At 35.4% G+C, this 27,789-nt stretch overlaps 1 protein-coding gene across 6 annotated transcripts; it reads right to left on the reverse strand.

The window, feature by feature from the left end:
- Positions 1 to 3,437: 3,437 nt before the first annotated feature.
- On the reverse strand, positions 3,438 to 27,516 carry LOC100246673 (uncharacterized). Of its 6 annotated transcripts, none has more exons than XM_010652555.3 (5): positions 27,409 to 27,516; positions 25,915 to 26,065; positions 18,249 to 18,491; positions 4,679 to 4,768; positions 3,438 to 3,957 (listed from the first exon to the last, which is right to left on the reverse strand). In XM_010652555.3, exons 2-5 carry the CDS (start codon positions 26,051 to 26,053, stop codon positions 3,755 to 3,757), a joined length of 675 nt encoding a protein of 224 aa, XP_010650857.1. In that variant the 5' UTR covers positions 26,054 to 26,065; positions 27,409 to 27,516; the 3' UTR covers positions 3,438 to 3,754. The 6 variants fall into 6 exon arrangements, with proteins under 6 accessions (XP_010650857.1, XP_019076122.1, XP_019076124.1 ...); XM_019220577.2 differs by having other exon boundaries at positions 25,915 to 26,062; positions 27,409 to 27,514; XM_019220579.2 differs by having other exon boundaries at positions 27,398 to 27,484.
- Between the last annotated feature and the right edge of the window lie 273 nt (positions 27,517 to 27,789).

Consider the following 27,789-nt stretch of genomic DNA (forward strand, 5'->3'; position numbering starts at 1 on the left):
CCTTTCCATCGAGCTCTACAGACTCTTTTTGAAAAGTGGTCCCATATTCGCCCTCCGCCTCAAGCTTGCCCAGTTGTTGTCGTCTCCTCTCCCTCCGCCGTCGAAGAATGCTTCATCAAGAACGACATCGTCCTCGCAAACCGTCCTCACTTCTTGAGTTCTAAGCACCTGAGCTACAACCACACCACTGTGGACACCTTACCATATAGTGAAGACTAGCGCAACCTCCACCGCATCTACTCAATCGAAATCATCTCCTCCAATCGCCTTAACATGTTTCTAGGCATCCGCAGTGATGAAGCCAAGCTTCTGTTGCATCGACTGTCTCAGGATTCCAGGGATAAGTTTGCAAAGGTAGAGTTAAAATCATTGTTTTCAAAGCTGACATTTTATACTATAATGAGGACGATTGCAGGGCAGCGATACCATGGCGAAGAAGTGGGTATGAAGGAGGTGAAGTAGTTTCGGGAGATCATAGGGGGGATTTTTGAGTTGGGTGGGACTTCAAACCCGATGGACTACTTGCTTATATTGGAGTGGGTTGACTATGGGGGTTACAAGAAGAAGCTGATGAAGCTCAGTAGACAGACAGAGGCTTCCATCAATAATAAGTGTTTATTATTAGCTACCATACTTGTCAGCTTCTTCTTATAGAGCTATAATTAAGTGTTCTATTCCATCAATAATATACATATGAGAAAACCTAAGGGTAAAGGAGTTAAGGAAAAGAAACACAATTTCTATTATGCTTATTATTTGGTCTCTCCAAAAATTCCCTACGAATTAAATGTATTTTTTGTTTTTCTCTCGATAATAGAATTGTGAAAATCATATTGTTCTAAAATCCTTGGTTACTATGATTGTTCTATAGGAATTAGAGTTATGATTATTCTATAAAAAAAAATAGGGTTATGATTGTTCTGTAAGAATTAGGGTTATTATTGTTTTGCATAAATAAAGAAAACCTAACATGTGGAATTAGAGTCATGGTTCCAGAACTTATGATTTTCCTTTAAAGATTATTTTATGTCTCTCTTATGATATCAAATTTTGATGAGAGAATTAAATTTATTGATAATACTTTTCTGTTACAATCAAAATATTTTATCAATATTTTTGTATTCGATTTCTTCCCGAAATCAATTATGGTGGCTTTAAGTTATCCTATGAATTACAATTTTATGTCAATTATTATTTGTTACCACATAATTGTTTATTGCTATTAATGCACGATTTGAATAAATTGAATTCGACTTTATGTCAAACTTGATCCTTTTATAAAGAAATTGCATATTGTACAACTTGAGATCATAAGTTATTTTTGGCAAATTGTCTTTTATGCTTCCATAATAGTATTATGAAGTTTTAACATGATTGGGATTTTGTTTAATTTGATATTCATATTATGCTTGTTTGCAATCACCAAAGGGCCCTTACGCGCATCTCGACTAATCTCACGAGGCCTTGAAGTTAACGATCAGGTAAACCTTCAATGGCCCTTAGGGGACTCGAACTAGTGATCATTGGGGAGTAAACCTAAGGCCGGACTAATTGAGCTACCCATCAGAGTTTGGTCAAACTGTAATATTTTGAATATCAAATTATATAATAATTATTTATATTATACCATTTGAAATTCTTATGGAGCTATGATGTGTAATACATTTCTCTCCTCTCTCTCCTAGGGTTTCCCCTGAATTTATTTTCTGATTTTGGGAATATGGTATTTGGGTGTCACGTGCAAGTCCTATTCTCCCCAACCCCCATCACCTTTGTCCTTTGGGAGCAGCCTCATACGTAACGCATTTGTCTATTTACTATGCCATGTGTCATAATCTTTTTGGGCCATTCTATGAGACTAAAATGCAGTTCCCGATCTCATTTAAAAAAATGGTGATCAATAAAAAACATACCGTATAACAAAAATATCTTGTTTATTTATATTTTAGCATAATTCCATTTGTTTCTACCCATGATTCATTTCCTTTTATACACGTGAGATATTTTAACAATTTTTTATTTTTAATTATATTAATAGGAAATACAAAATAATAAAAATATCTATTAATTTGAAAAGCTTAAGCACAAAAAGTCCATTTTTGTGTCTTTTTTTAAAAAGTCACTAAAAAAATTAAAATCATTTAAGTTAAAGAAGAAATTAATATAAACTAAGAGAGTTAATTTTTTATTTTTGTGACTTATTATAAATTTTTTATTCAGTAAAAAATAACCAAAATCTTTAATTTTTTTTTATAAAAAAAGTAATATGTTGATTTTTTTTATTTTAAAATACTTAATAAAAATAAAATATTATAAAAACAAATAGCTTAATACTTAACACTATTAAGCGCTATTTAGTTTTAAATTCTATTTATAATTAAGTAAAAAACAAAACATAAACACCACCTAAGGGAATATTTGGTAAAACTTAATATTTATTACTTAATCGCTTAAGTTGATTTTAAGTTAAATTATATTTAAGTTATTGATTTAAAATTTATTACTTAATTATTATTTTAAATATTAAGGTTGTTTGATAAAATTAACTTAAAATTTATTTCAAATCATTAAATTAACATATTAATTCTCATAATAATTAAAGTTAAATATTTTAATTTTAATAAATATTTTATTCGCATCATTTTTCTATTATTTTGCTAACTTTGCAAGACTTTACAAAATTTGTGTGTTGGATTTCAAATATTAAAACCATGAAAGGGATACACGCCCATATTTCCTAGAGAAAGTTAAATAATATTTCATACTATTATAATATTTCACACATTTCGTATGAAATATTTTATAATTGAATAAATTAAATTTTAAGTAAAAAAAATTTTCTATAATTTAAATTTATTTTTATTTTTATTTTGTTATTAATAATATAAATTGTTAGTAACTTTGATGAAAATAATTAATAAAACTTTCATTAAAATTTAATATTATAATAGTATATTTAAAATGTAATTTTCATATATTTGAAAGAGGGTAATAACTGTTTTATTTATTTTATTTTTTGCATATATTTTAGAATTTTCATACGAAATATATTCTTATTATATAAAATAAAAAATCATATTGAAATAATTTAAAAAATAATTTTAATAAATTTTTTGAAATAAACTTTTCAAATCAAGATTTTACTTCACACGTGAATTTAATTTATTTATTTTTATCATTTTAAAAAATAAATCACTAAAGAATTAAAAACCTAAACAAAAAAAGAAAAACAAATATGATGCATTATATATAATATAACATAATCACACAATATAAATTCATTTTATACAATTTCCATATCCTATAAATATTTTTGGCATTATGAGAAAATCAAAAACTGAAATTTACACCTCTTATGGACCTTAGACCCATTACTAGTTTTACCCGTAAAGCATAGTCATCTCTACTAAATAAAAATTAAAATGTTCCATTTGAGATGTTAGAAATTTATCCCTTTTGTAATTTTATTGAAACAAACAAATATTTGGGTAAGAGCTATTTTATGTAATGGTGCTCACGTGCAAACATTTACCAAAAACTAGGAACCGATTATATTCTAAACGCCGCCAACCTGCTCCTATTTCTACTTCATGCCAATACAGCATATGGATGGGGTCCCCATTGTTCTGTTTCTATACTTCTAACTCATGTACCGGTGTTCTTCAACATTTTAACATGCTCTGGAAAAAACTACAAGAGAATTCAGGCATCATCAAATGAATCATGGGTTTGCACCCTCGGGGAAGAATGAATCTCAGTTCACACCATCATCAGAGCCCCAAGCATCATCCTTCAAAATTTTCCTTGCAACGATGCGCTGCTTTCTGGCCGCCTCCTGTTTCTTCAATTCCCTTGACCCAAATGATGTGGAAGGTAGCTTCATTCCCATTGCCTGAGCGATCAGCCTCCCAGCAGTTCTTGCTGATGTCTCTGGCCTTTGCCGAGGAGGCTCCAGATCTGAAAGCAAATAACACAATGTTTGCCGAGTCTTTTAATCCTTTGGGATTTCTTTTGGCAGAGATAACTTGAGAACCATCAGATGATACTTCGTTCAAGACTCTTAAAGAAGCATGTATTCATTCAGGGCAATACTGCATAATACTTTTGTGGGATGCTACTTCATAACAATGTGGTATAAAGAAGGGGTAAAATTGAACAAAGTAGAAAAACTAGGATAGTCGGGCACAAATGTATAAACAAAATGATGATTGTAATTAATATTGCAAGAAATAAGTTATTAGGTTGAAATAATAAGGGGGAATTATTGAAAATTTAAAGCCTAACCAACGCTAAGGCAAGATTTAGTGCAAGTTCCAGCCTAAGAAAGGGGAAAAGACTCGGGAGGAAGGATGGATCTATAAACAAAAAACAGTGCTTAAATTTGAAGATAAAACATTCATCAGATGATGGCAGAACAAGACAGGACCTGTATTCATTATGTTCAGAAAATATTTAATTAATAAGAATCAAAATCGAAGAGAAATATAAGTACTGTTGCTGGACTTCCAAAAATGATTGATAAATTCTCATGACAAAATTATCATGCAAATAATTTTGTATGTATGTATGTATGTATTAACTTAGGTTTCAGGGTTTCCAGGGTTTCCTCAAACTGCAAATAATTTGATATGCAGTTCAAACTGAATCCAAAAGAAAGAGGAAAGACTAAGGAGTTTACCTCTTGTTTGAATTGAGTTCAAAAGGATATCAGTCTCATCCAGTACACGGACTGTAAACGGGCAACGGACAAAGTTACAGGCCTCAATTGCTGCATTAGAAGATTGAGACTCTTAACCATAAATCCAGAACCTAAGATGCCATTAAAAAACTTAACAAAACCCTAGGGCCATAAGAAAATGAAAAATGCCTGATTTTTAACATAGCATAAGCCTAAAAGAAAAAAGTCAGTATACAACAAAAATCAAGTTGATTTAACATTCAGGCAAGGACAAAAAGAATCAAAAGTACTTGAAAACAATTCCATTGGTCTTGTGCATGTGCATGTCCATGCACTCTTTTCCAGTCTCTCGCTGCTTTACTCTTTCTTCCTTATTTTTTTTATCTATTGTTATTATTATCATTTTTTTTCAGGCAAAATCACTGCAGACAGGAACATTTTCATAAAGTATAATAGAGAAATTAAATAAATAATGAAATTTTAGTATTTTTCAATTTTCTTTTGCTTCTAAGTACATCATTGTTCTGACTGGAAATTATACTGTTGCAATATCCATCTTTGACTTAATCACAGCACCTGTAAATAGAGAATGGAAAACCAGGTGAGGGGCTAGGTTAGGCTTAGGCCTAAAATTTTCGAGTCACCCAAATGCCAATAATATGATTGGGAAATTTTAGCCCAAACCACTCAGTTTACATGGGATCAACTCACTATTAATTAAGAACCCATTTATCACATACATTAATCATAGTTAGTGCCCATTTGCTCCAGCTGTACTATTCAGTAAAGTGTTTCTGTGAGAGGACCTATGGAGAGAAGAGTTTGGTTCAATTCAAACACCTGCTCATGTAGCCTCCACTGCCAAAGCATCTTGATCCTAACTTTTCTACAAAGAGCTTCTAAGAGGCTAGTTCTCATTTTCTTTTAAGTTCTTTAGGAGGCAACCAAACCACTGTAAAGTACTTTTGACGGTTGGACAACAATGTTTTCAAAACCGGACTGGACCAACTGGTCAGACTAGTCGGACTGTCAACCGGTTGACATTCTGGTTCGGTTTGGTTATTTGGCCTCTTATAACTTCCAGAATCTCCTTCAATTTGGGATGCATGTATTATGCCAAGGCTCAAAAACTGTTTTATTATTATGTAAGGGTTTTTTTTTTTTGGGTTCAGGTTTTATTTTGGTTTTCTGTAAGAAAGTGAAACCTTTCATACATTCAATTCAAATGGTTGGAAACTTTTTTTTTTATTTTATAAGTAAGCACGGAATTCAATAAAAAGAGGCAAAATAGCCACAAAGTATACAAGGGGTATACAAGGCTACTAAGGCCTCACAAGCAAAAAACCAATAAAAAACCCACCACCCCTTATCTGGAGGCTAACCACTCCAAAAAGCCTATGAGGGAAGACGGCTCCTCTCCAATATACAATTTAGTCCAACCCCATATATTACAAACAAAGAAATATTTAAGTCTCTGTATTGCTAACACCCCTCCCCCCCCCCTACCCCTAAAAGTTAGTCTATTCCTCTCCTTCCAAACCGTCCAAAAAATAAACAACGGAATGGAATTCAAAAGTTTTTTCCTTTTTTTCCCCACAAAGGATCCCCTCCAACTAAATAAAACCTCTTTTACAGTTTCTAGAAACAACCACTAAACCCCAAACAAACCCAAAACTAAATCCCACAGCACTCTGACCATTGTACAATGTATGAGAATATGATTTACATTTTCCTCTTCACAACCACACAAAAAACAACGATTGGGAAGTTGTCACCCTCTCTTCTTGAGTCTATCAAGAGTCATAATCTTCCCCCAAGCAGTTTCACGCGAAAAACACAATTTTAGTTGGAACTCTCTCCACCCATATGTTATTTTTTGGAAAGACGGCCATCAAAGGGCTTTCCAACAAGCTGTATGCTTTCTTTACTCTAAACTATCCGTTTTTTCCTTCCTTCCAAAAAACCAAATCTTCCTCCAAAGTTATCCTGTGACCCCTCAAAACATGCAGCAAGTTGCCTACCATATCCAATTCCCAATCATTAAAATCTCTAATAAACCTCAAATTCCATCCTCCTTCGCCAAAATTCTGGTCCCACATTTCTTCTATTGTCGCATTCCTTTGAGCAGCCAAAGTGAAGAAATGCGAGAATCTTTAAGACAGCACTGTACCCCCACACCAAAGATCAGTCCAAAACCTGATTTTAGTGTCTTTTCCCACTTTAAACGCCATTTTTTTCCCAGCACCATCCAGCTTCCTTCAAAATCTCCTTCCAAAGCCTCACTCCAAACACACCAAAAGTCTTTTTGGTCCTCCAACCGAAATCCTCTTGCCCATACTTCGCCATGAGCACTGGCTTCCAAAGATCCTCCTTAGCACAAGCAAATCTCCAAATCCATTTGCCAAGCAAGGCTTTGTTCAATAGGGTTAGCTTCCTTATGCCAAGCCCCCCTTTCTCCTTATCCACACAAACCGCCTCCCAATTGACAAAGTAAGCTTTCCTTTCCAGATTTCCCCCTCCCCACAAAAAATCTCTTTGCAGTTTTTCTAACCTCCTTGCCATAGACTTGGGCATGCTGAAAAGGGACATTTGATATACTGGCATGCTAGTCATCGTGCTCTTTATAAGAGTGATTCTCCCACCTTTTGAAATATATTGGCGTTTCCAAAGGACAAGTCTCCTCCTCACTCTCTCTTCCACCCCATCCCACACGGAAGTGGCCTTATTTGGCGCCCCCAGTGGTAGCCCTAGGTAGACTGCAGGCAGCTGCCCCACCCTACACCCTAGCTCCACTGCCATTTCGTCCACCTCTCCAACCAGGATGATTTCACTTTTAGTCAAATTAATTCTTAACCCTGAAGCAGCTTCAAACCAAAAAAGAATCCAACTCAAATGCGTTAAATGCTCATTCTTTACCTCACAAAAAACGATTGTGTCATCGGCAAAGAGCAAGTGTGAAATGTGGACCGCCCGCCCTTTACCATGCCGAATGTTACACCCCGAAATAAAACCCCCTTCCACAGCCCTTTTGTTTAAAACGCTCAACACTTCCATTCCCATGACGAAAAGATAGAGGGAAAGAGGGTCTCCTTGGCGCAGCCCCTTCGAACTTGAGAAGAAGCCAACTGGAACTCCGTTCACCAAGACTAAGAACTTGGCTATGGAGATGCAACACCACATCCAACTCAACCACTTTGGACCAAACCCCATTTTTTGCATAACCTTCATTAGGAACTACCAATTAATGCTATCATATGTCTTCTCGATATCCAACTTACAGATTAGACCTTTCTCACCCCTTTTTTGCCATGCATCAATCACCTCATTTGCAATTAAAGAGGCATCTAAGATCTGTCTTCCCATGACAAACGCATTCTGATCGGGGGAAACCACTTTTCCTATCACTTTTTTAAGTCTATTGGCCAGCACCTTAGCCAATAACTTATACAGCCCCCCCAAAAGGTTGATGGGTCTAAAGTCCCCTAGGTCCTCGACCCCTCATCTCTTGGGTAACAGCACCAAAAAAGTATTGTTGAGGCTTTTGAGGAAAGCATTCTGCTCATAGTTTTCCTTAAACATATCCAATATCTCCTCCTTCACAAAGTCCCAACAACTTTGTCAGAAAGCCAAGGTGAAACCATCTGGTCCTAGGGCTTTATCCCTGTTCATATCCATCAAAGCAGCCTGGACCTCAGCCTTAGAGAAAGGGAGCTCTAGTAGACCCGCTTCTTGAAGGCTAATTTGGTTCAACTGTAGCCTTCCAATGTCCGCCTTCCAATCCAAGCATTCTGAGAGCATCTGCTAATAGGCATTCGCTACCCCTTCCCTCACTTTTTGATCCCCTGACAGCCTCACCCCATTTATCTTGATTCTGTCCATGTAGTTGGCTCTTCTATGGGCGGATGCCATACGGTGGAAATAGCCCGTGTTTCTATCCCTTTCCTTTAACCATAACTCCCTTGAAGCCTATCTCCAATGGGTTTCTTCTAGGTCCACCCACTTAACGTACCCCTCCTTGGCTTCCTTTTTACAAGCTAATTCCTCATCTGTCAAACTTCTCTCACATTCCATTCGATCCCAATACTCCACTTGTTGGAGAGCTGCAGCCTTATTGCACTCCAGACTCCCAAACACCTCTCTATTCCAGATTTTTAAGTTTTGTTTCAACTCCTTCAGTTTTGCAGTCAATCTAAAGCCGGCACTGCCTCTAACCACCATCCCCTACCACCAACTACGAATTAGATCTTTAAACCCCTCAACTTTGAGCCACATATTTTCGAATCTAAAAGGGGTGGGCCCTCTCCTTAGGCCACCCCCCTCAAGTAAGATTGGAAAATGATCCGAGATATGCCAAGGTAACCTTCTCTGGACTACCCTACTGAACTGGTCAAGCCAGCAGGAAGTCACCAGAAATCTATCTAGCCTGGCCCTTGACTGGTTATTAAGGCCCCCACTCCAGGTGAAAGATTCCCCTTGCAATTGTAAATCCACGAGTCCTAGCTCGTCTACAACTTGAGCAAACCTCCTCGTAGCTGAGGTTATTCTCCCCTGTCTTCTTCTTTCACTTTGAGAGAGGATGATATTAAAATCACCCCCCAAACACCAAGGTTCTTCCCAAATTCCTCTAATCGCCCCGAAAGAGCCTAACACTTGCCGGCCCCAGTCGGACCCGTGACGAAACCCTTCTCTTGCTTTCCACGATGAAAACCAGGGTTTTGCCTCTTCTCTCCTCCACTTCGACTTCAAAAACCTTCGACTCCACCCCAAAGCTACTCCCCTGCCGTTTTCTCCGCCTCCCCGATTGGCTTTCTCCCTCATTGCCATTGCCCTCGCTCTCTCTCTCCCTCATCGCTTATAAAAGCAAGAACTATTAAATATAGGAACAAGGAAACTCTGAGTTGCAGGAGGAAGAACAGACCTGAAATTTCAAATGGTTGGAAACTTAATGGCATAAGGACACAAATGCATTTTTTCCCCTCCAATATTGACCCATTGCCTAGGAGTTTTGAGGCAGAGACTTTTTCTCAGCATCAGGGTTTGCTTGGATAGGTGTTTCTAATATGTTGGTTGTATATTTCTAGGGTTTGATAAGAGGCCCGTAGTCAGGGCCTTGTTAGAAGGGCCATATCCTAGCAACCTTACGAGTTATTTGGCTGGATAGAAATGTTTGGATCTTTGCACATAAGAAAAGACTGGTTATTGAGTCTTGAGAGAATATATATTTCCTCACCTATTTGAATGCTAGTTACCAAGCAGTTCTCAGGAAATCTAGTAAGCATCATCTTAGACGATTGGAGTTCAATAGCCTCCCAGTTAGGAAAGTGGTGGAGAGGGGGTAGAAGAGGGCTATTCCATTAGTTGGTTTGCAAAAACTAAATTTAAATGCATAGCCCTTGAGCAATCTAAGTCAGAAGGGTATTGATAGACTCACTAAGATCATAAAAGTGAGATTATTCAAGTGCAATAAAAAGAGCTAGGTTTGGACTAGCTATAGAAGTAGAGATACTTGCTTTACTGCAGCATCTAAGTTGCAATGCAATGGGTGTCACCCATTTACTGGTAAAGAGGGATTTAGAAACAGTTTTGTCTTGGCTAACTAAAAGTCACAGAGGGCCTTTGAGATTTGATCATTGGACAAGGAGGATTATAAAATCGGGGCTGCATTGCTGTTTGTGGAAGCCTAGATCAGCCAACCACAAAACCAATAGGAAAATAAGAAGGAGAACATAGGTCTCATTGGCACTACCTATGTGAAGATTGGGATTAGTTAGCAGATATACCAAGGGGATCGCCAGTGCAAGTTTGCATAAAACTTTATGCAAGTGGAGGATGTGTGACATCTTTATACATAGTTGAGGAGTGTTTAGGAAATACAAACTGTTATATTAATAATGCTTACATATTAAGGGCATTTTCATAGTTCCACATTTGACAGTTTTATTAGGTAACATGAGTAGAGAAACCATAATCCTGTGAAATCCTTCAGCCGCCAAAGTTTCTTTCTTCTTTCCATCTTCCTGCTAGTTTCTTTCTCTCTTTTCTTTTTGATGCTCTCTCTCACCGTAAACAATATATAATTCCAACTAAAAGAATGATACAAATTCTTGTAATGGCAATTTATCACTCTGCTCATCACATTTGTTAGCTATCTTTTCAAAAGTCAACTTCTTAAAGCTTTCACTGGCATGTCCATTTCAACCACTTATTCTACCACCATGTAATTACATGTCTGCTCATCACATTTGTTAGCTATCTTTTCAAAAGTCAACTTCTTAAAGCTATCACTGGCATGTCCATTTCAACCACTTATTCTACCACCATGTAATTACATGTTTTTTTTTATTTTAAGTATTATGTTATCATTGTATGAGGAGAACAAGAACATAATGTACCCATGCTCTATTTGCTAATTATATGATGCAGCTTTACCTAATTATGACTCTTATTCCAAATAAAAATGTCCTCCAATTGGACCTAGCTACTCATAGCACTCATACTATGACCAGAAGATAACCGTAGGCCACAGCAGAATCCATGTTACAGAAGTTCTTACTTTATTTATTAACAAAATAAACCCCTTAAAATGATGTCAGAAAACAGGTTGCTGTTAAGTACATGTCATTTATACTATAAAGGGAATCCATCTTTCGAAGAAGGCCATCAAGAAAACAAGCTTGTAACTAAACTCATCCACAAAATCCACAAAAGATACACTCCCAGATAACAGAAAGTAGAGACAAATCCCCTAGTAAAAAATAAAATAAAAGGTTGCAAATAAAAAAAATTTAAACCTATCCCCCAAAAGAGATCTCCCTTTAAAAGGTTTTCTTATCATGCCCTCTACAAATGCACTAAAGAACACTTTTTAACATAGATTCTTACCGTAACAATTAAATCAGTCAATATCAGTCTTTTCCATCAACATGCAAATTGCTACTAAATTAGCTAACTGTTACACCATTACAAAATATTTCTGGAAACAAAATTAATGAATAAAGATAATAATAGCATGCCACAAATTGCCAAAATTAGTTGAACTATTGATTTGAGATATATTATGATGAGGATGAAACTCCAAGATATACATCAAGAAAGGGAATTAGTATTAGTTGCAATTGAAGTAGGATTAGTATTACTTGGAATTAAATTAGGATTAATATTTGTTGGAGTCTAATTAGGATTAGCTAGTTAAGTTATAATATAATTAAAATTTGAGTCATGATAGGTTATTAAAGTCCTAATAGACTTTGGATGTTATAATTAGAATTAGAGTCATAATAAGTTATTAGAGTCTTAGTAGACTTTGAATTTCTTAGAAAAGCCTATAAATAGGCCAATTGATGTAAATCAAAGGGATGAATTGATATTAATAATATTATATTTTCTTTCATTGCAAGCGTTGCAATCCTCAATGGTGAAATTCCATTGATTTTCTTCTAGGTGAGACTCCTAGAAGGCTTTAGTGAGACTCTAAGGTTTTCAATCTTTTCTTCGTGGTTTCTCCTCTCTCTATTTTTTATCTTATATGTTTTCTCTAACATAAAATTTATTCTTTGTTCTTCTCCTTACATCCTAAAAATAAAACCCTAGCCCACCTACTTTTCAGTATAGGCAATCATCCTAGTATTGTCCTACATCAATTTTGGTATTAGAGCAAAAATTCTTGACATGAAGGCATGTGTAATTAAGGAGTGGAGAAACATATGCAAACATGGTTGAAGGCTACAGTTGTTTTATGCAGCCATTGGTGAACATACCAAGGCTAAATGAAGAGGAGGATCGGCGACGTACTAGCATCTTCCGAACTCGTATTGCTTACCAAGGGAGACTGTGTACTTTGATTATTGATGGAGGTAGTTGTTCCAATCAAGCTTCAAAGGAGTTTGTTGAGAAGCATAATCTAAAGACAGAAGGTCATCCAAATCAAGGGAGACTATGTACTTTGATTATTGATAGAGGTAGTTATTTCAATCTAGCTTCAGAGGAGCTTGTTGAGAAGCATAATCTAAAGACAGAAGGTCATCCAAATCCCAATCAAATAGCATGGGTAAATGACACATCTATTTTGGTGAGTTCTCATTATTTAGTGACGTTTAATTTTAGTAATAATTTTGAGTTATCGGCATGGTGTGATGTTTTGCAAATGAAAGCTGCCCATATTATGCTTGGAAGACCATGGCTCTTTTATAATAGTTGCCCTATCGATGTTTGACTTCCCAAGGCCAAACATTATCATGAGTGGTGGCAAACATGAAGAATTTGCTGAAATTTCTTTTAAACATAGGGAATTTAAGAATTTTATTCTTCTACAAGACAGTTTACAAGAAGAGTATGGGAAGCAACTCTTTACAAGCTTGTTGAAGACACGTAATTATTTCGAGAATTATCAACTTGTTTTACAACATCAAAAGGTTTTTCGAAGTCTAGTATTTGTCTTGCATGAAATTGAACAAGTTCAAGAGATCTTGAGATCCCGTCTTAGCACGGTAAAAAGACGACGAAGAAAGAAAGGGTAGAAGGCATTGCTTGGAATTTCAATTGACTGTGGAAAATCACTAAAACTCGAAGTCAAGTTTTTTTTCAAATCAGGGGAAATTAATGAGGATGAATCTCTAAGATATATATCAAGAAAGGGAATTAGTATTAATTGCAATTAAAGTAGGATTAGTATTACTTGGAATTAAATTAGGATTAACATTTGTTGGAGTCTAATTAGGATTAGCTAGTTAAGTTATAATATAATTAGAATTTGAGTCATGATAGGTTATTAGAGTCCTAGTAGACTTTGAATGTTATAATTAGAATTAAAGTCATAATAAGTTATTAAAGTCCTAGCAGACTTTGGATTTCTTAGTGAAACCTATAAATAAGCTAATTGATGTAAATCAAAGGGATGAATTGATATTAATAATATTATATTTTCTTTCATTGCAAGTGTTGCAATCCTCAATGGTGAGATTCCATTGATTTTCTTATAGGTAAGACTCCTAGAAAGCCTTGGTGAGACTCTAAGGTTTTCAATCTTTTCTTCGTTGTTTCTTCTTCCTCTCTATTTCTTATCTTATATATTTTCTCTATCATAAAATTTGTTCCTTGTTCCTCTCCTTACACCCTAAAAATAAAACCCTAGCCCACCTATTTTTGAGTATAGACAACCATCCTAAGGTTGTCCTACATCACATTAACTATTCTCTTAGAGTTTAAAAACATAACAAATAAAAGAATTTGTTATTAGCAATTGTTGTTGTTCGAAATACAGCAAGTGCCATCGTATCATTGACCCAACGAATAACAACTTCACGATCTCTGAAGTTCTCAAAGAGCTTCTCCAGATTTGTTGTCCTCGTACTTGGTGGAAAGTCAGCCAACACAAGAACATGTTGTGTACCATATCTTGCTGAATTCACAACCAAAAAAAAATTAAAAATAAATAAAAATAAAAAATAAAAAATAAATCCTTCACCAAATGTATCTGAAACACAGTTTATGCACATAAAACCTAGCAGGATTTACAATGATATGGTCAGATGATTGGTTAATATGAGAATATAAGTTTCATCATTATGGTAAGCATCCATTTTCTGTGCATGTGTTTTATCTAAGCCTACATGGAGGGGGGGAACAAGAGAAAGGAAAACCTCAGTGTCAATGAGAACTTCATTTTTTTGACCTAATCAAGACCAATGATCATTAAAACCTCCGTGCTTTTTATTATGTTTCTTATCTATTATCCTTATTTTCTGTCCAGACCAGAAAGGGCACAAATTGATGGGCAAGGAAGTTCAAAACTTCAAACCAGTTTTATCATGAATCACAATTGTCAAAACGGTAATTCTTTTTATTAGTGGATAACTTAATCAGAAATTTGTAAGCAATTAGAATCACCAAATGATCATTCATAAATAAGAGAAAACAAAATGAGTACGAAAAGAACACTGCTGGCACATATTTGACAAACATTACAATTCCATTAAAGACAATATAATCAGCAATGGCAAACCATGTCTCTTCCATATCTAAAATATTCTCAATACTTTTCAAAACTGGACTTAGAGAAATTTAGGTCCTGTTTGGGAACTGTTTTCTAGAACAAAAAAACTAGAAAACACATTTGGCAACCAAAAACTATTTTTTGTTTTCTATTATCAGAAAACATAAAATAGAGTATTTTCAGATAACATTTTTTAGTTGTTTTCACTTATTTTTTTAGAGTTGTTTTAAAAAACAACTATACAAACATACATGATGATTAAAAATAAAGTTTTAGACATAAAAATTATTTTTAAAACGGGTTAAAAACATTTTAAGTTCCCAAACAGATTTATGTTCTACAAAACATCAGAGAATTTAAAACCATTCTTTCAAACTATTTTTCAGAATTGTTTTAAAAAACAGTTACCAAACAAGCCCTTATCTTCTTTGGAGATTCTAGCCAATGGATAATCTTCATTTGTGGCAAGATTTAGGGACTCCATAAATGAATTCATTTTGTTCCCATGAGAGAAAGAAGTTTCCATTTTTATTACTAGGACGAAGATCTTATGAGTTATGACCTTTTATAAAAGCACCAAGTGGAACTTGTTTAGCTCTTTGTGTTACCAAAACCACAATGAAGATGTCATAAAAACATGCAATGGTAAAAACAATTTTTTCTCTGTAGTAAGGCGCCAAATATTTCACTTTGACCATACACTTTTTCTATTCTTGCTTGTGGTTTATCATTTAGCTCTAATCAATTGTAAAGAACAGAAAATCAGAAACTTCAGCCAGGTGGGTAGAGTATGGTAGAGAAAGTGTTTGGCTATATGATATAAATTGTCAAGCCACTAATGGCATTACTTGCATGAGTTTATATAACCTTGAACAGCATTTTCGAAAAGTTCCCCCTTTTTTTTTTCCTCTTTTTTTTTTTTTTTCCTTTTTATTGTAGTAAAATAATCTATATCAACAAACTGGTTTGATGCCTATGAAGCTTTACTCAAAATTATCCATGTTTTGAACCTATTCTTCTAAGTTCTTATTCAGGAAAAAAAAAAGCAGCAAACCAAGGTAATGAGCACTGAAGGATCAACAAATACCCCTTCCTTTAGGAAAAACCCAACTAATAAACAAAATTTATTAAAGACATTGAGCATTCATTTATATACAGTTCTACAACCTCTCCTCCCCCGCGCCCCCCCCCCCCCCCCCAAAAAAAAAAACTCCTCCCAAGGAAAAGGCTCTTCAAAAAATGGATTGACACCTTTAATTCCTCTCTTTCCAAACTGTCCAAGAAATGAAGGATCCATGTCATCCCAAAAGAGTCTTTCTAACAGTGGCAAACAGTACAAAAGTAACACCAAACAAAGATAAGAGTGACTGCCAAAGAAACCTTGTCTTGACAATAGTGCAACAAAATGTGATTAATTGATTCTTCATTAACTTTACATAGGAAACATCTATAAACCAACATGCACCATCTTCTCTGAAGCTGATCAAGAATCAATATTTTTCCCCAACAACCTTCCCATGCAAAGAAACTTACTTTAGATGGAACCCATGAATTCCAAATGACCCTCGTCAAAAAAGAGATTAAACACTCCCTTACTCCAAGGAAACATAAATGAGCTCATGCAAAATGTCTCATTCCTTAAATCTATCCACACTGCTCTATCCTCCTCTCTATTCACCACCTTACCTTGCAGCCTTAAGAAGTAATGTTCTACTTCACCCAGCTCCTACTCATTTAGATTTCTAGAAAAACAAGGGTTCCAATGACCCCTCTCACCTATATAGTCCCACAACTCTGCCACCCAAGACTTTAAAATGTACAAGATGGAAATGAAACATGTAAGGGTTCATCCCCACACCACCTATCTTTCCAAAATTTTGCCCTCCTCCCATTGCATACAAGAAAGGAAATTCCACTATGAGGGCATCCCAATCCTTCTTGATAGATTTCCATAACCCACCACCCTACCCATCTCTTACATCACAAAACCATCACCCCTCTTCTTCCTTCCCATATTTTCCACTTATAACCTATCTTCAGAGAGCTTCCCCATCCAAATCCATATATCCACTTGTCTAAGAGAGCATAATTGAGCAAAGAAAGATTTCTAACACCCAAAGCCTCTTTTCTTTTCTCCATGCATACAATTGACCACTTCACTTGAAATTTTTCTTCAATGCCCCACTTGCAAAGAGGAAGTCTCTTTGAATCTTCTCAAGCCTCATTATGACTATTCTTGGAATGGAAAACAATGACACAAAATAAATGGACAAGCTAAATAATGTGCTCCAGATCAAGTATGTCTATCCCTTTGTCGTCTTTTCCACATTGATAGATTTTTGTGAAACTGCTCTTCCACTCTATCCCAAGTCACCACTAATTCAAAAGAAGTGCCCAATGGAAGCCCCAAATAAGAAGATGGATGTTCTCCCACCTTACATCCCAATTCTTAAGCCAACTCCTCTGGCATTGTCTACCCTTCCAATTATAATCAACACATTCTCTTCTAGGTGGTTTTTTTAACATGAGGGCTTCAAGCCACAAGAGAAACCAACTTAAATGAACCATTTGATCTCGAGAAGTCTCACAAAAAACAATGGTATCATCTACAAACAATCAATGAGACACCTTCCCACTTACCCTAAAGCCTAATAAGTAGCCTCCTTCCTTTGCCTTTAGCAAACAATATCTAGTTTGCACATAACACCACATGCCTTGCTTTTCAACATAGAGCCCACTACTTCATTAGTTATCAGCACTACATAAAATAATTGTCTTCCCTCTATAAAAGCATTTTGAGACTCGGAAACCACTTTTCCCTCTCTTCAATCTCTTCTCCAACTTTCCTAAAAACTTTCTGAAAAAACTTAAAATGTTAGGATTTGGATTCAAAATGTATATAGTGCTCCAAGACCTCACATGTAGCCCCATACCCAAATATAGTGAGCACAAATTGAGCTACCAGCTTTCCTAAAAACTTAAAATGTTAGAATTTGAATCTAAAATATATATACTGCTCTAAGACCTTACTTATCAAAACAAATAGTGCTCTAAGACCTCACGTGTAGCCCCATACCCACAAATAGGAGGCACAAACGGTAGTTGAGGTAGACAAATCACCATTTGTCATTGTAGATAATTAGACAAACAAATGGATGGGGGAAGACTTGAGTACTTGAACCTAAGAACTCTAGTTAACCAAAGCTTTGATATCCTATTGAGCTACCAATTGACCTAAAAGATTAAGTTGTTAAGATTTGGATTCATGATGTATATCATACTCTAGCCTAGTTGCGAAAGAGTTACGAGACATGAAACAAAAAAATATGTTGATTCAGGTCAGGCATACTATAAGTAATGATTCTCTATCATTAGGAGAATTGCAAGGAATGAAGGACTCCAATCCAATAACTTCACACATTCATCAGCATCATGTTTTATACCCATGCCACTAATGAGGAGAAACATAAACAAAACATGTCAATTTTTCAAATGTCAAGGCTTGAATTCAAGTAGTATTGCTTGCTTATTAAAACAAAGCATGTAAAAGTGACAATGGAATACACACTACTAACTTACAATGTCTCATTTCTGTTTTTTCTTCTGAATCATGGCAAACAGCTTCATCCCTTGTATCATCAAGGGTGGATCCCTCAGACTGCCTATCACTATACAATTCCTCTTTCTGGTATGAGAATGTTCCCCTTCCTCGCCGCTTAGTGATTTGAGCTTTATTATCTTCCATTGAAAGTGTTGATACATCTGGAAGAGATGGTGGAGAGAGCAATTCATTTGGTGCACGATCTGCAATGGTTTCCCAATCTGTGGTTTTCAAAAATAACATTTAGTTCAACATCACAATATCATATGGGATGCATTAGCTCAAAATTTGCAAAACTATATGGGATTATAACAAAGCAGAGTATAGGAGACAATTGAAATTTAAGCATACATTTAGATCAGCATCACAATATTACATGGGATGCATTAGCTTGAAATTTTCCAAACCATATAGGATTATAACAAAGCAAAGTATAGGAGATAAAAATTTAAGCATAAAATCCATATGATCACAAAGCTAAATTCCTATCAAAATAAATGAATCAAATAAAATCAAAGAGAGAATTAAAAGAGTTATAGTTTCTTATTATTGTTAGCAGAAAATGGAGTTTTTTTTCTCTTTTTTTTTTTAATAGGCAAAAAATGAAAAAATTTATAGTTCTCCAAAATAGTAACTCCCACATTAATTGTTTCATGATATCATTATGGAAGCTTTAGGAGATAACAAGTCTCACAAATACATAACAATCTCCCCTCCCTCACATTCTGATTGAAATGAGTTTGATGCATATCAATTCTAAATTAGTAAGCCTTCAACTCTAGTCACAAATCCAAGACCCTCAAACCTCTCCAAAAGCATCAATTCTAAAGTAATTGACAATTAGTGTGTTAGTTCCACCACCAAGGTGCACCAAGTTCAAAATGGACCCCTCAAACCCTACTTGTAACTCAAAGAGGTGCACCAAGTCCATAATGAACCCCTCGAGCCTTGCTCCCAACTCAGAAGGGCATTTTAGCATCAAGGTGTGTATCAAAGGTGACAACTTCGAGTGGGTTACAAGTAGGGATTAAAATATCGTGTATCAGTGGACCTCAAAATGATATTTACCACGGATATATCCATGGTCAATGTGGGTCAATGCAGGGCGGTCAATGCTAAAAAATGAGTTATTTTTCTACCGCTAAAGGGACTCAAACCCTGAACAAAACATTTGGCAAGCACCTTAGCCCACCACTAGGGCAAGTTTGCCCCTTGATAAATATTTTGCACCAAATATATATATATATATATATATATATATATATTAAACATTATGATATAAACAAAATATTAAAAGAATACTTTAAAGAACAAATTAATTATAATTATTTTATAATTAAATAATTTTTTTTCATTTAATTGATTAACAAAAATATAAAAATTATCATGATAATTTTCTTCATAGTGTTTTTAATATCATTAATATATTAATTAAATATTAAAATATTATACATTTACCATCATTTATTTTATATCATTTAATACAATTGAATTACATGTATCATAATTTTAATATTAAATATATTTTAAAATTAGACATATTATAATCAAATATTACAATTTTTTTTTTTTTTGATAGATAAACACAAATATATTAAAGGGCAAAAAGGCCACAAAGCATACAGGGAGTATACATATCAGCTTAAAACAAGAACGCAAAAAACAAGCAACCTCACCCACCCTTAAGTGGCCGCTAGCCACTCCAAAAAGACTATTCCACTTTTGTTGTTGGGAAATATTACGATATTATTATCGAATAATATTTGATGTAATTTAATAATCCATGCACACTTCTAAAATTTATATTTTTTATCGACACATATAATATTATTATCAAATATGATAAATTATATCATATATATCAATTTCTTCAACAAAACAACTTTAAAATATCTATTATACTTCTAATTTCATTTCTAAGAGTTTTTTTTTACATTTTTATAAGTTATGATCAATTTTAAGCTCACCAATATTTTGTGTCAAAATATCCACCAATATATCCGTAAAATTGAAGTAACGATATATTCATGATTACCGATATTTTTATCCTTGGTTACAAAAGACCAATAGCCCACAACCACTTAAGAGAAATAACTATCTTTCCCAACAACAAGAGTGGAATAGTCATACTCTCAACTGCACATGGTGTCACCCTCACAAAGAGATCGAATATGAGAACCCTTGAGTATATGCTACTAGCACATGATGACACCTTGATGAAGAGGTAGAGTAGATGATGAAAAGAAATCATCTCAAGAGATTATAATCCTTAGATTTTTGGAAATAACATTCTTATTGTAATCCCTATTATTTAGTTACTGTGATTATAGGTTTTAGAATAGGTATTTGACAAACAATGTTTCTCTCTAAATTGTGTGTGAATATATTGGTTTACATGTGACGAAAGGTTAAGTCATTCATCAAAAACCTAAGGCACTTTATGATATTAGAGCCCTTTTGCTTTAAGCAAGTTCCAATTAATCCCAAAACTAGACGTTTTTTACCAAACATGGCCAAAAACTCTTCCCACTCTACCATGTCCCCTAAAAGCTCTAATAGTGTCATTGTCCTAACTAGTGCCCCAAACCTTAACTCATCAAATTATATCATCCCCATTAACACCACCTCGCAACTCCCCTTGAAACTCAACAAATTGAACTACACCTCATGGAGAGTTCAATTCCAATCATTATTGTTCGGATATGACCAACTAGGTTATATTGATGGGACATATCCCTGTCCTCCCTCTGAGATCCATATCGATGCAATTGGTTTTTGAGACTATGGTGCCTCTCATCATGTTAGCTATGTCTACGCGGGAGGATTCTTTAATTTGGAAGATTGAGAGGAAAGGAAAGTTCAGTGTTAAATCTTATTATCAGTCTTTAAAGGTGGAGAACAGACCCTTATTTCCAACAAAGGAGGTACGGGGTTCGCGTGCCCCTTTAAGAACTCGTTTTTTTGCTTGGGAAGCTGTTTGGGGTAAAATTTCTACTGTTGATATGTTAATGAGGAGGGGTTGGTCTATGGTTAATAGATGCAATCTTTGTAAAGAGAATGAGGAATCGGCGGATCATATTCTAATTCATTGTGGTAAGACAAGGGAACTTTGAACTGTGGTGCTCTCTTCTTTTGGGTTGGTGTGGGTGTTCCCAAACTCAGTGAGAAATTTGCTTCTTGAATGGAAAATTAAGGGCCTAGAAAAGAAGAGGAGTGTAGTTTGGAAAATGGCGTCTATTTGTTTGTTTTGGTGTATTTGGGGAGAGCGGAATAGAAGAATGTTCCAAGAAGAAGAGAAGTCAGATACAAGCTTGAAGAATCTCTTCCTTCGGGCTCTTCTTGAATGGTCTCAACAGTTCATGGACGTGGACTATCTCTCTTTTATGAATATGTTGGGTGGTTGATTTGTTAGTCATCTTGGGCTTTTCTAGGTTTTTGTTTCTCCTTTGTTGCCTTGGGTGAGGCCTTCTTTGTATACTGCCGGTATACATAGGGAGCGCCCCCTGTTTTGGCGTGGTCTAATATGATTTCTTCTCTTGGTTTATCAAAAAAAAACATTGGAAGCGTAGACTCAACTAGAGAGGACTTATGTAAACAAGTCCAAAACCCAAAATCATGGCAATTAGTTTTTGAGACTATGGTGCCTCTCATCATGTTAGCTATGTCTATGGTCGAAGCATAGACTCAACTAGAGAAGATTTATGTAAACAAGTCCAAAACCCAAAACCATGGGACTAAGAGAGATGTTGGGCAAAACCACCACAGAGTCCATGTCTATCGTTGAATATATGCAAGCAATCAAAAGCATATAAAGAGTTGAATGTGGCAATTTGTGCTTGTGATTCTTCAATTTCATTTGAAGAACCACATTAAGAACTCTTTCTCACATGAAACGAAGCCATGAAAAAAAATTCTCTAATCACTAGAGAATTCAATAGAAAGGTCCAACAACAATAATAACAAAGGCAAGAACAACAATTCTAATAGTAATCTAAACAACAAAGGACAAGGGCAACACTATGGAAACAAATATCATAGGCAAGACAATTCTAGAGACAAATATTTCCCAAACTTCTTTTTTTATAGGCAAAAGCACAAAAAAGAATTTATTAATAAAAAAAAAAGTGTCCAACAACCAACTCAAAGCATACAAGAAGTATACAACAGGCGCCTATAGGCAAAAAAACAATAGACAAAGGGGTATAAAAACTCTCCCCCGCCCTCATCTAGAGCCCAATCAATCAAAAAAGTTGATTAAAGAATTAGGTCCTTCATCCATACACAACTTAGTCTAAGACCAAAAATTACAAATAAAAGAATATTTCATCCTTTGGATCGAAAGCTTCTCATTTTCAAAAGCAATCCTATTTATTTCCTTCCAAACCATCCAAAAGAGACACAAGGAGATTGCTCTCCAAACCTTTATCCACTTCTTGCCTACAAAAGTGTCATGCCACCTAAGGAGGATCTCTTTAACTGACGAAGGAAGAACCCACAACACACCAAAGATAACAACTCCCACAAAACCCTAGCCTTGGTGCAATGAATTAGAAGATGATCAATAGACTCTTCAGCAGCACAACAAAGGAAACATCTATTCAGGAGTGACCAACCCCTCTTCTTTAGTTGGTCCAACATCAAAGCTTTACCCCATGAAGCTTCCAAACAAAAAAACAACCTTAGTAGGAACACAAGGGCTCCAAATAATGCTTTTCGGAAAAAAGACTATACTGCTGCCCTCCATAGCACTATAAAGGGATTTAACAGAAAAATTCTCATCCTTAGCCTCTTTCCACCTCATCCTTTTGTCCAAATTAGTAACCACCCTCTTCCCTTGTAAGGAGAATAGGAATCTCTCCACCATCTCCATCTCCCAATCATCAAACGGCCTAGAAAACCATGGATTTCAACCTCCCTCCTCCCTCGATGAATCCCAAACCTCCACCACCCACGCCTCTTTTGAGGCTGGCATAGCATACAAAGAAGGGAAGGAAACACTTAAAGCATCGTCTCCACACCACCTATCTTCCCAAAATCTCACTCTTCTACCATCCCCCATGGACAAAACAATTTTGTTTTTAATTAAAAGTCATTCCTTCCTAATTTCCTTCCAAAACCTCACACCATACCCCTCCCTTACTTCTCGAGTACACCACCCCCTTCTTCTACCCTAAACTTTCTACTAATAACTTGTTTCCAAAGAATCCCTCTTTCTTTCGCAAAGCACCAACTCTATTTACCCAAAAGGGCTCTATTGACTTTAGAAAGACATCTGACACTCAAACCACCCTTTCTTTTATTTGAACAAACAATCGCCCACTTTACAAGATGAGGCTTCTTCTCCATCCTCCCAACCCCCCCACTCCTCCAAAGAAAGTCCCTTTGTCAAGTATGCCCATATACTTCATGTCTCTGTTGCGTATGCCACAAGTGGTAAGATTGAGACTAGAGAAAATATTTCCCAAACTCTTATAACTGTAACTTCCAAACAACAATTTCGATGTCCTCAATATGGAAACAATCAACCAAGTCTTGTGTGCCAACTGTGCAATAAAATTGGCCGCAATACCAAGACATGCGGATCACATCCCACACCATTTTTTCAACCTGAAAGCAACTTTATATTGTTGGTCACAAAAGCAACACCAATAACTAGGTGGTAGCTCTAGGCATCTCACCACATCACTTCTAATTTTCAAAACCTATCAATGCACTTCAATTATGGTGGTAATGACGATGTTATTATCAAGGATGATAAACGTATTCCTATAATCCATGTTGGTTGCACTACTCTTATTACATCCACTTCCACATTTGAACTTGACAACGTTTTGTGTGCACCCTCATTCAAAGAAATATGCTTTCTATATCTCAATTTTGCACTCAAAATAATAGATCTATAAAAAAATTTCCCAATTGTTTTGTTGTAAAGGATCTTAGAATGGGTCATTGGAATCAATGAGTCATTGGAATCAATGTCTCAGTCATCCTTCACTCAAGATTTTCAAAAGTATAGTGTCTAGTTAGTTTCTTCCAATGTTCGAGTCCTCAATCACTGTGATTCATGTCTTTGTAATACGTGTCCTAGACTCCTTTTGGAATCTCGTCTATTTCCTACAATAAACCATTTAAAATTTCATACGTGAATACTTAGAGAACTCCACTAATTACATCATTTGATAATTTATGTCATTATGTTCTCTATGCAGATTACTGTACAAAATATTCATGGTCTACTTAATGAAGCAAAAATCTGACGCCAACTCAAATTTTTAGCTGTTAAAAGTATCTATCAAAAAAAAATTAGCTGTTAAAATGAGTCATTGAAAATTCTGTCCAAACTTCCATAATCACAATCTATTCTGAAGGAGGGGTGAATACCGAGGTCTCTACTTGAGAGCAGTAAAACATGGCATTTAGCACCTAAAAATCCGGCTCATGCACCTCAATTCATTAGAACCGCAGAGGGTTGGCGTCAGCACATTGTCAAGACTGGTCTAGGCTATACTCCATGAAGCTTCTATTCCCCATTCTTACTTGCCCATTGCATTCCAAGCTGTCAGCTACCACATATCTTATTAACTGACCTTTTTTTTGGATAGGTAAAAAGAATTATTATATTAAAAGCGCTTGAAAAAGGCGTACCAAAGTACACACGGAATATACAAATAGCACCTTACAACAAGCGAAAGGAAAGAGCAACAACAACCCACAACCTAAACCAAGCCTAGAGCCCTAAAGACCTAGAAGAAATAGAGTGACCTTGAACGACCTTGCAGGCATACAAAAACTGGTTGTTGCAATCCAAACAAAGCCTGGATGAACTTCCTCTTGATTGTTAGAAGACCCTCTAGCATTCCAAAGTGATGAAACAAAGCATCATCTACCCACTAAAGCAAAATCCCACTATCCCTTTCCACTTCCTAATTGTCTATCATTTGGTCCCTTTTAATTCACAAAGCATTCCAACTTCTTTAGTTCTCTTTCAAATTTTGAAGACAAAGAGTTCTTCCTCCTCTTTCCACCCTCTCAGCCCCTCACCTCTTTCCTAGCCGTCATTTTTCTAAGTAGAGCCAAGATCTTAGCCTTGAAGCCCACTGTTGGCATGCCCAACCAGTTGCTGAGAGCTGTTAGGTTGCTTGAGGACCAATCCTCCAATCCCAATTTTGAAAACTGGATTCCAACACTAGTTTTGAGCCTTCAATCCCCATCTGAAAATTTGTTTCATAAAAGCACAAATTATCACAAACTATAAGTGTTTAGCCGTTTGTACTACCCTTGGCCCTCCCTTATCCTTCATCTAGTACCTAAACCTCATATTTACCCAAAATAGGAATTGTTCTAAATGCCCAATTTTTTAGGCAATACAAATAATGATTCAGTAGCATATATGCCATATAATTAGCCCATGCATAACCTCACTTGATGTGCAAAAGCCCAGGCTTATAAGTCCACCTTATCGTCCTATGAACGGATTCAACATAAGATGCAGCCCAAGATAGAGTAGAACAACTATTTGACTTTAAATATTGACCTGGATAGAGTGCATAATTGAAATTAAGTAAACCTTGGACAATTCACATAAAGCTTTCAAGACAAATTGAGTTCAATAAAGAGGGAAAATTTTAAGAAAGAGAAATGCACCATCATTTGAAGACCCATCATGAGCTGAAGCATCGCATAGCAAAGAACCATTTGATGATAAAGCCTGGTATTCCACCGAATCCTTCCTTACAACATCTTCTACTGGTATAACCTGATTTTCCTTTGAGTCCTTTACCATCTCTATACACTGCTAAAATTTAAAACAACATACATAACTAAAAACCCAAGAAGCTACCATATAAAAAATTTATACAATATATTAAGGAAAACAAAAGAAAGTAAAATTGAGTCTAGTATTTTCCATTCTTTTTGTTTACAAAAGTTTATATTGTTTATAAAACTATGAAAAGTTTGTATACTTTGTTCATCCCAAAGTAACCTTACTTTTGTCTTCCCAATTCACCTTAAAAATCATAATAAATTCAACTTTATATAATTTATTAGTTGTAGCTAATAAAATCAAATTTATTTTACTTATTTTGCACTTTAAAGTTCTTTATTTTAAGATAAAGAGATTTTACCTTTTTATTTTGGTCGCTCTTCTTTTTTCTTTTTCTTTCAAAGGCTCCCATTTGCATCAAGTACCATTTATGTTTCCAGGGTAAAATTAGTGAACATCAATTCAACCCAAGTTATATTTATATATATATAAATAAAAGCTTGAGTTGTGGTACAAAATGAAATCCCAGAATTCAAAATTTTCAGCAATAGCATTGATGAGTGCAAGTATTCAAAGAGAAACCCCAATCCTATGTTTGGCTTACGAGAAAATAGAGGGGAAAAAAAAAACCAACAACAATAACAAACGTTTTCATTTTTATGCTATCTCTTATGTTTTGCTTCCAAGAACAAAGAAAAAAAAAACACAAAGAAAATAAAATAAACCCACGTCAACTAAGGCAAACAGTCTGTGTGAGTTTGTAGTAAAGCGGCATTTTTCTGTATTCTATAATCCTTGGTGATGAAAACTTTACAATTCAAAATTTAATTAATTTTCTCATATTTTCTCTGCATCTAAACTGAATATATTTTTATATAATAAAACATTACCAAACAGCAAAGACCACAAACCTAGCAAAAGTTTCAGTCATAGCTGTAATCCAAACTTGCAATAATTCCACATTTGTTCAAAGAGAAACCATAGATTTCAAAACTCCCAGCAGTAGGATTCCCAAATTATAAAGCACTCAGAGTGAAATCCGACCCTCTGCTTGGTTACCAAGAAAAAAATGAGTAAAAAATAAAAGAAAACCACATTTCTACTCCTATGAATTCTCTCGCAATTTCTTAGCTGCCAAAATCAGATCAACCCAGCCAAAGAATCATACGAGTTTTAGGTAAAGCTTCTTATTTGTATTCCCGAGCCCTAGATGGTGAAAAATTTGCAATCCAATTTTTTTTTTTCATTTTCTCATTATTTTCTCAGCATCCCAAGGATAATATACAACCTACAAGTACTTTCTCGATATCCAAATGATTGTAACTAATCTAGAAGTCGATTGATTGAACTGGTAATACAAACCAGAGCAGCACCTTGAACTCGGAGATCGATCGAAACGCAGAGTTTGGAGAAAAATACTGAATGCTTTTATGTAGATGGAGATCGGGGCTTCTGATGCGCTGCAAGCAAACCCGATACCGGTGGACACAGTAACTTAGCCTCAGCCACAGGCATCAATCAGGTGAAAACGGGCTGAGCCTGGGCCAGCCCAATTTTTTAACTATTGGGCTGTATGCGGGCTACTTTCTAATTCGTCAATCGTCATAAGCCCCTATATCAAATGTTGCAGTTCGATAATTTGGTTATAATGAAAAGCTTCTTCTATCTTCTTTCGATATTGACTTGTCAAACCTCTCTCTAGGCTTCAGATGCGATTGATTCAACCGCCACCGTCTGATCCTTCTTCCCACTGA

This window comes from Vitis vinifera, chromosome 6 (genome assembly GCF_030704535.1).
Source record: "Vitis vinifera cultivar Pinot Noir 40024 chromosome 6, ASM3070453v1".
In the NCBI taxonomy this organism is placed as follows: Eukaryota; Viridiplantae; Streptophyta; class Magnoliopsida; order Vitales; family Vitaceae; genus Vitis; species Vitis vinifera.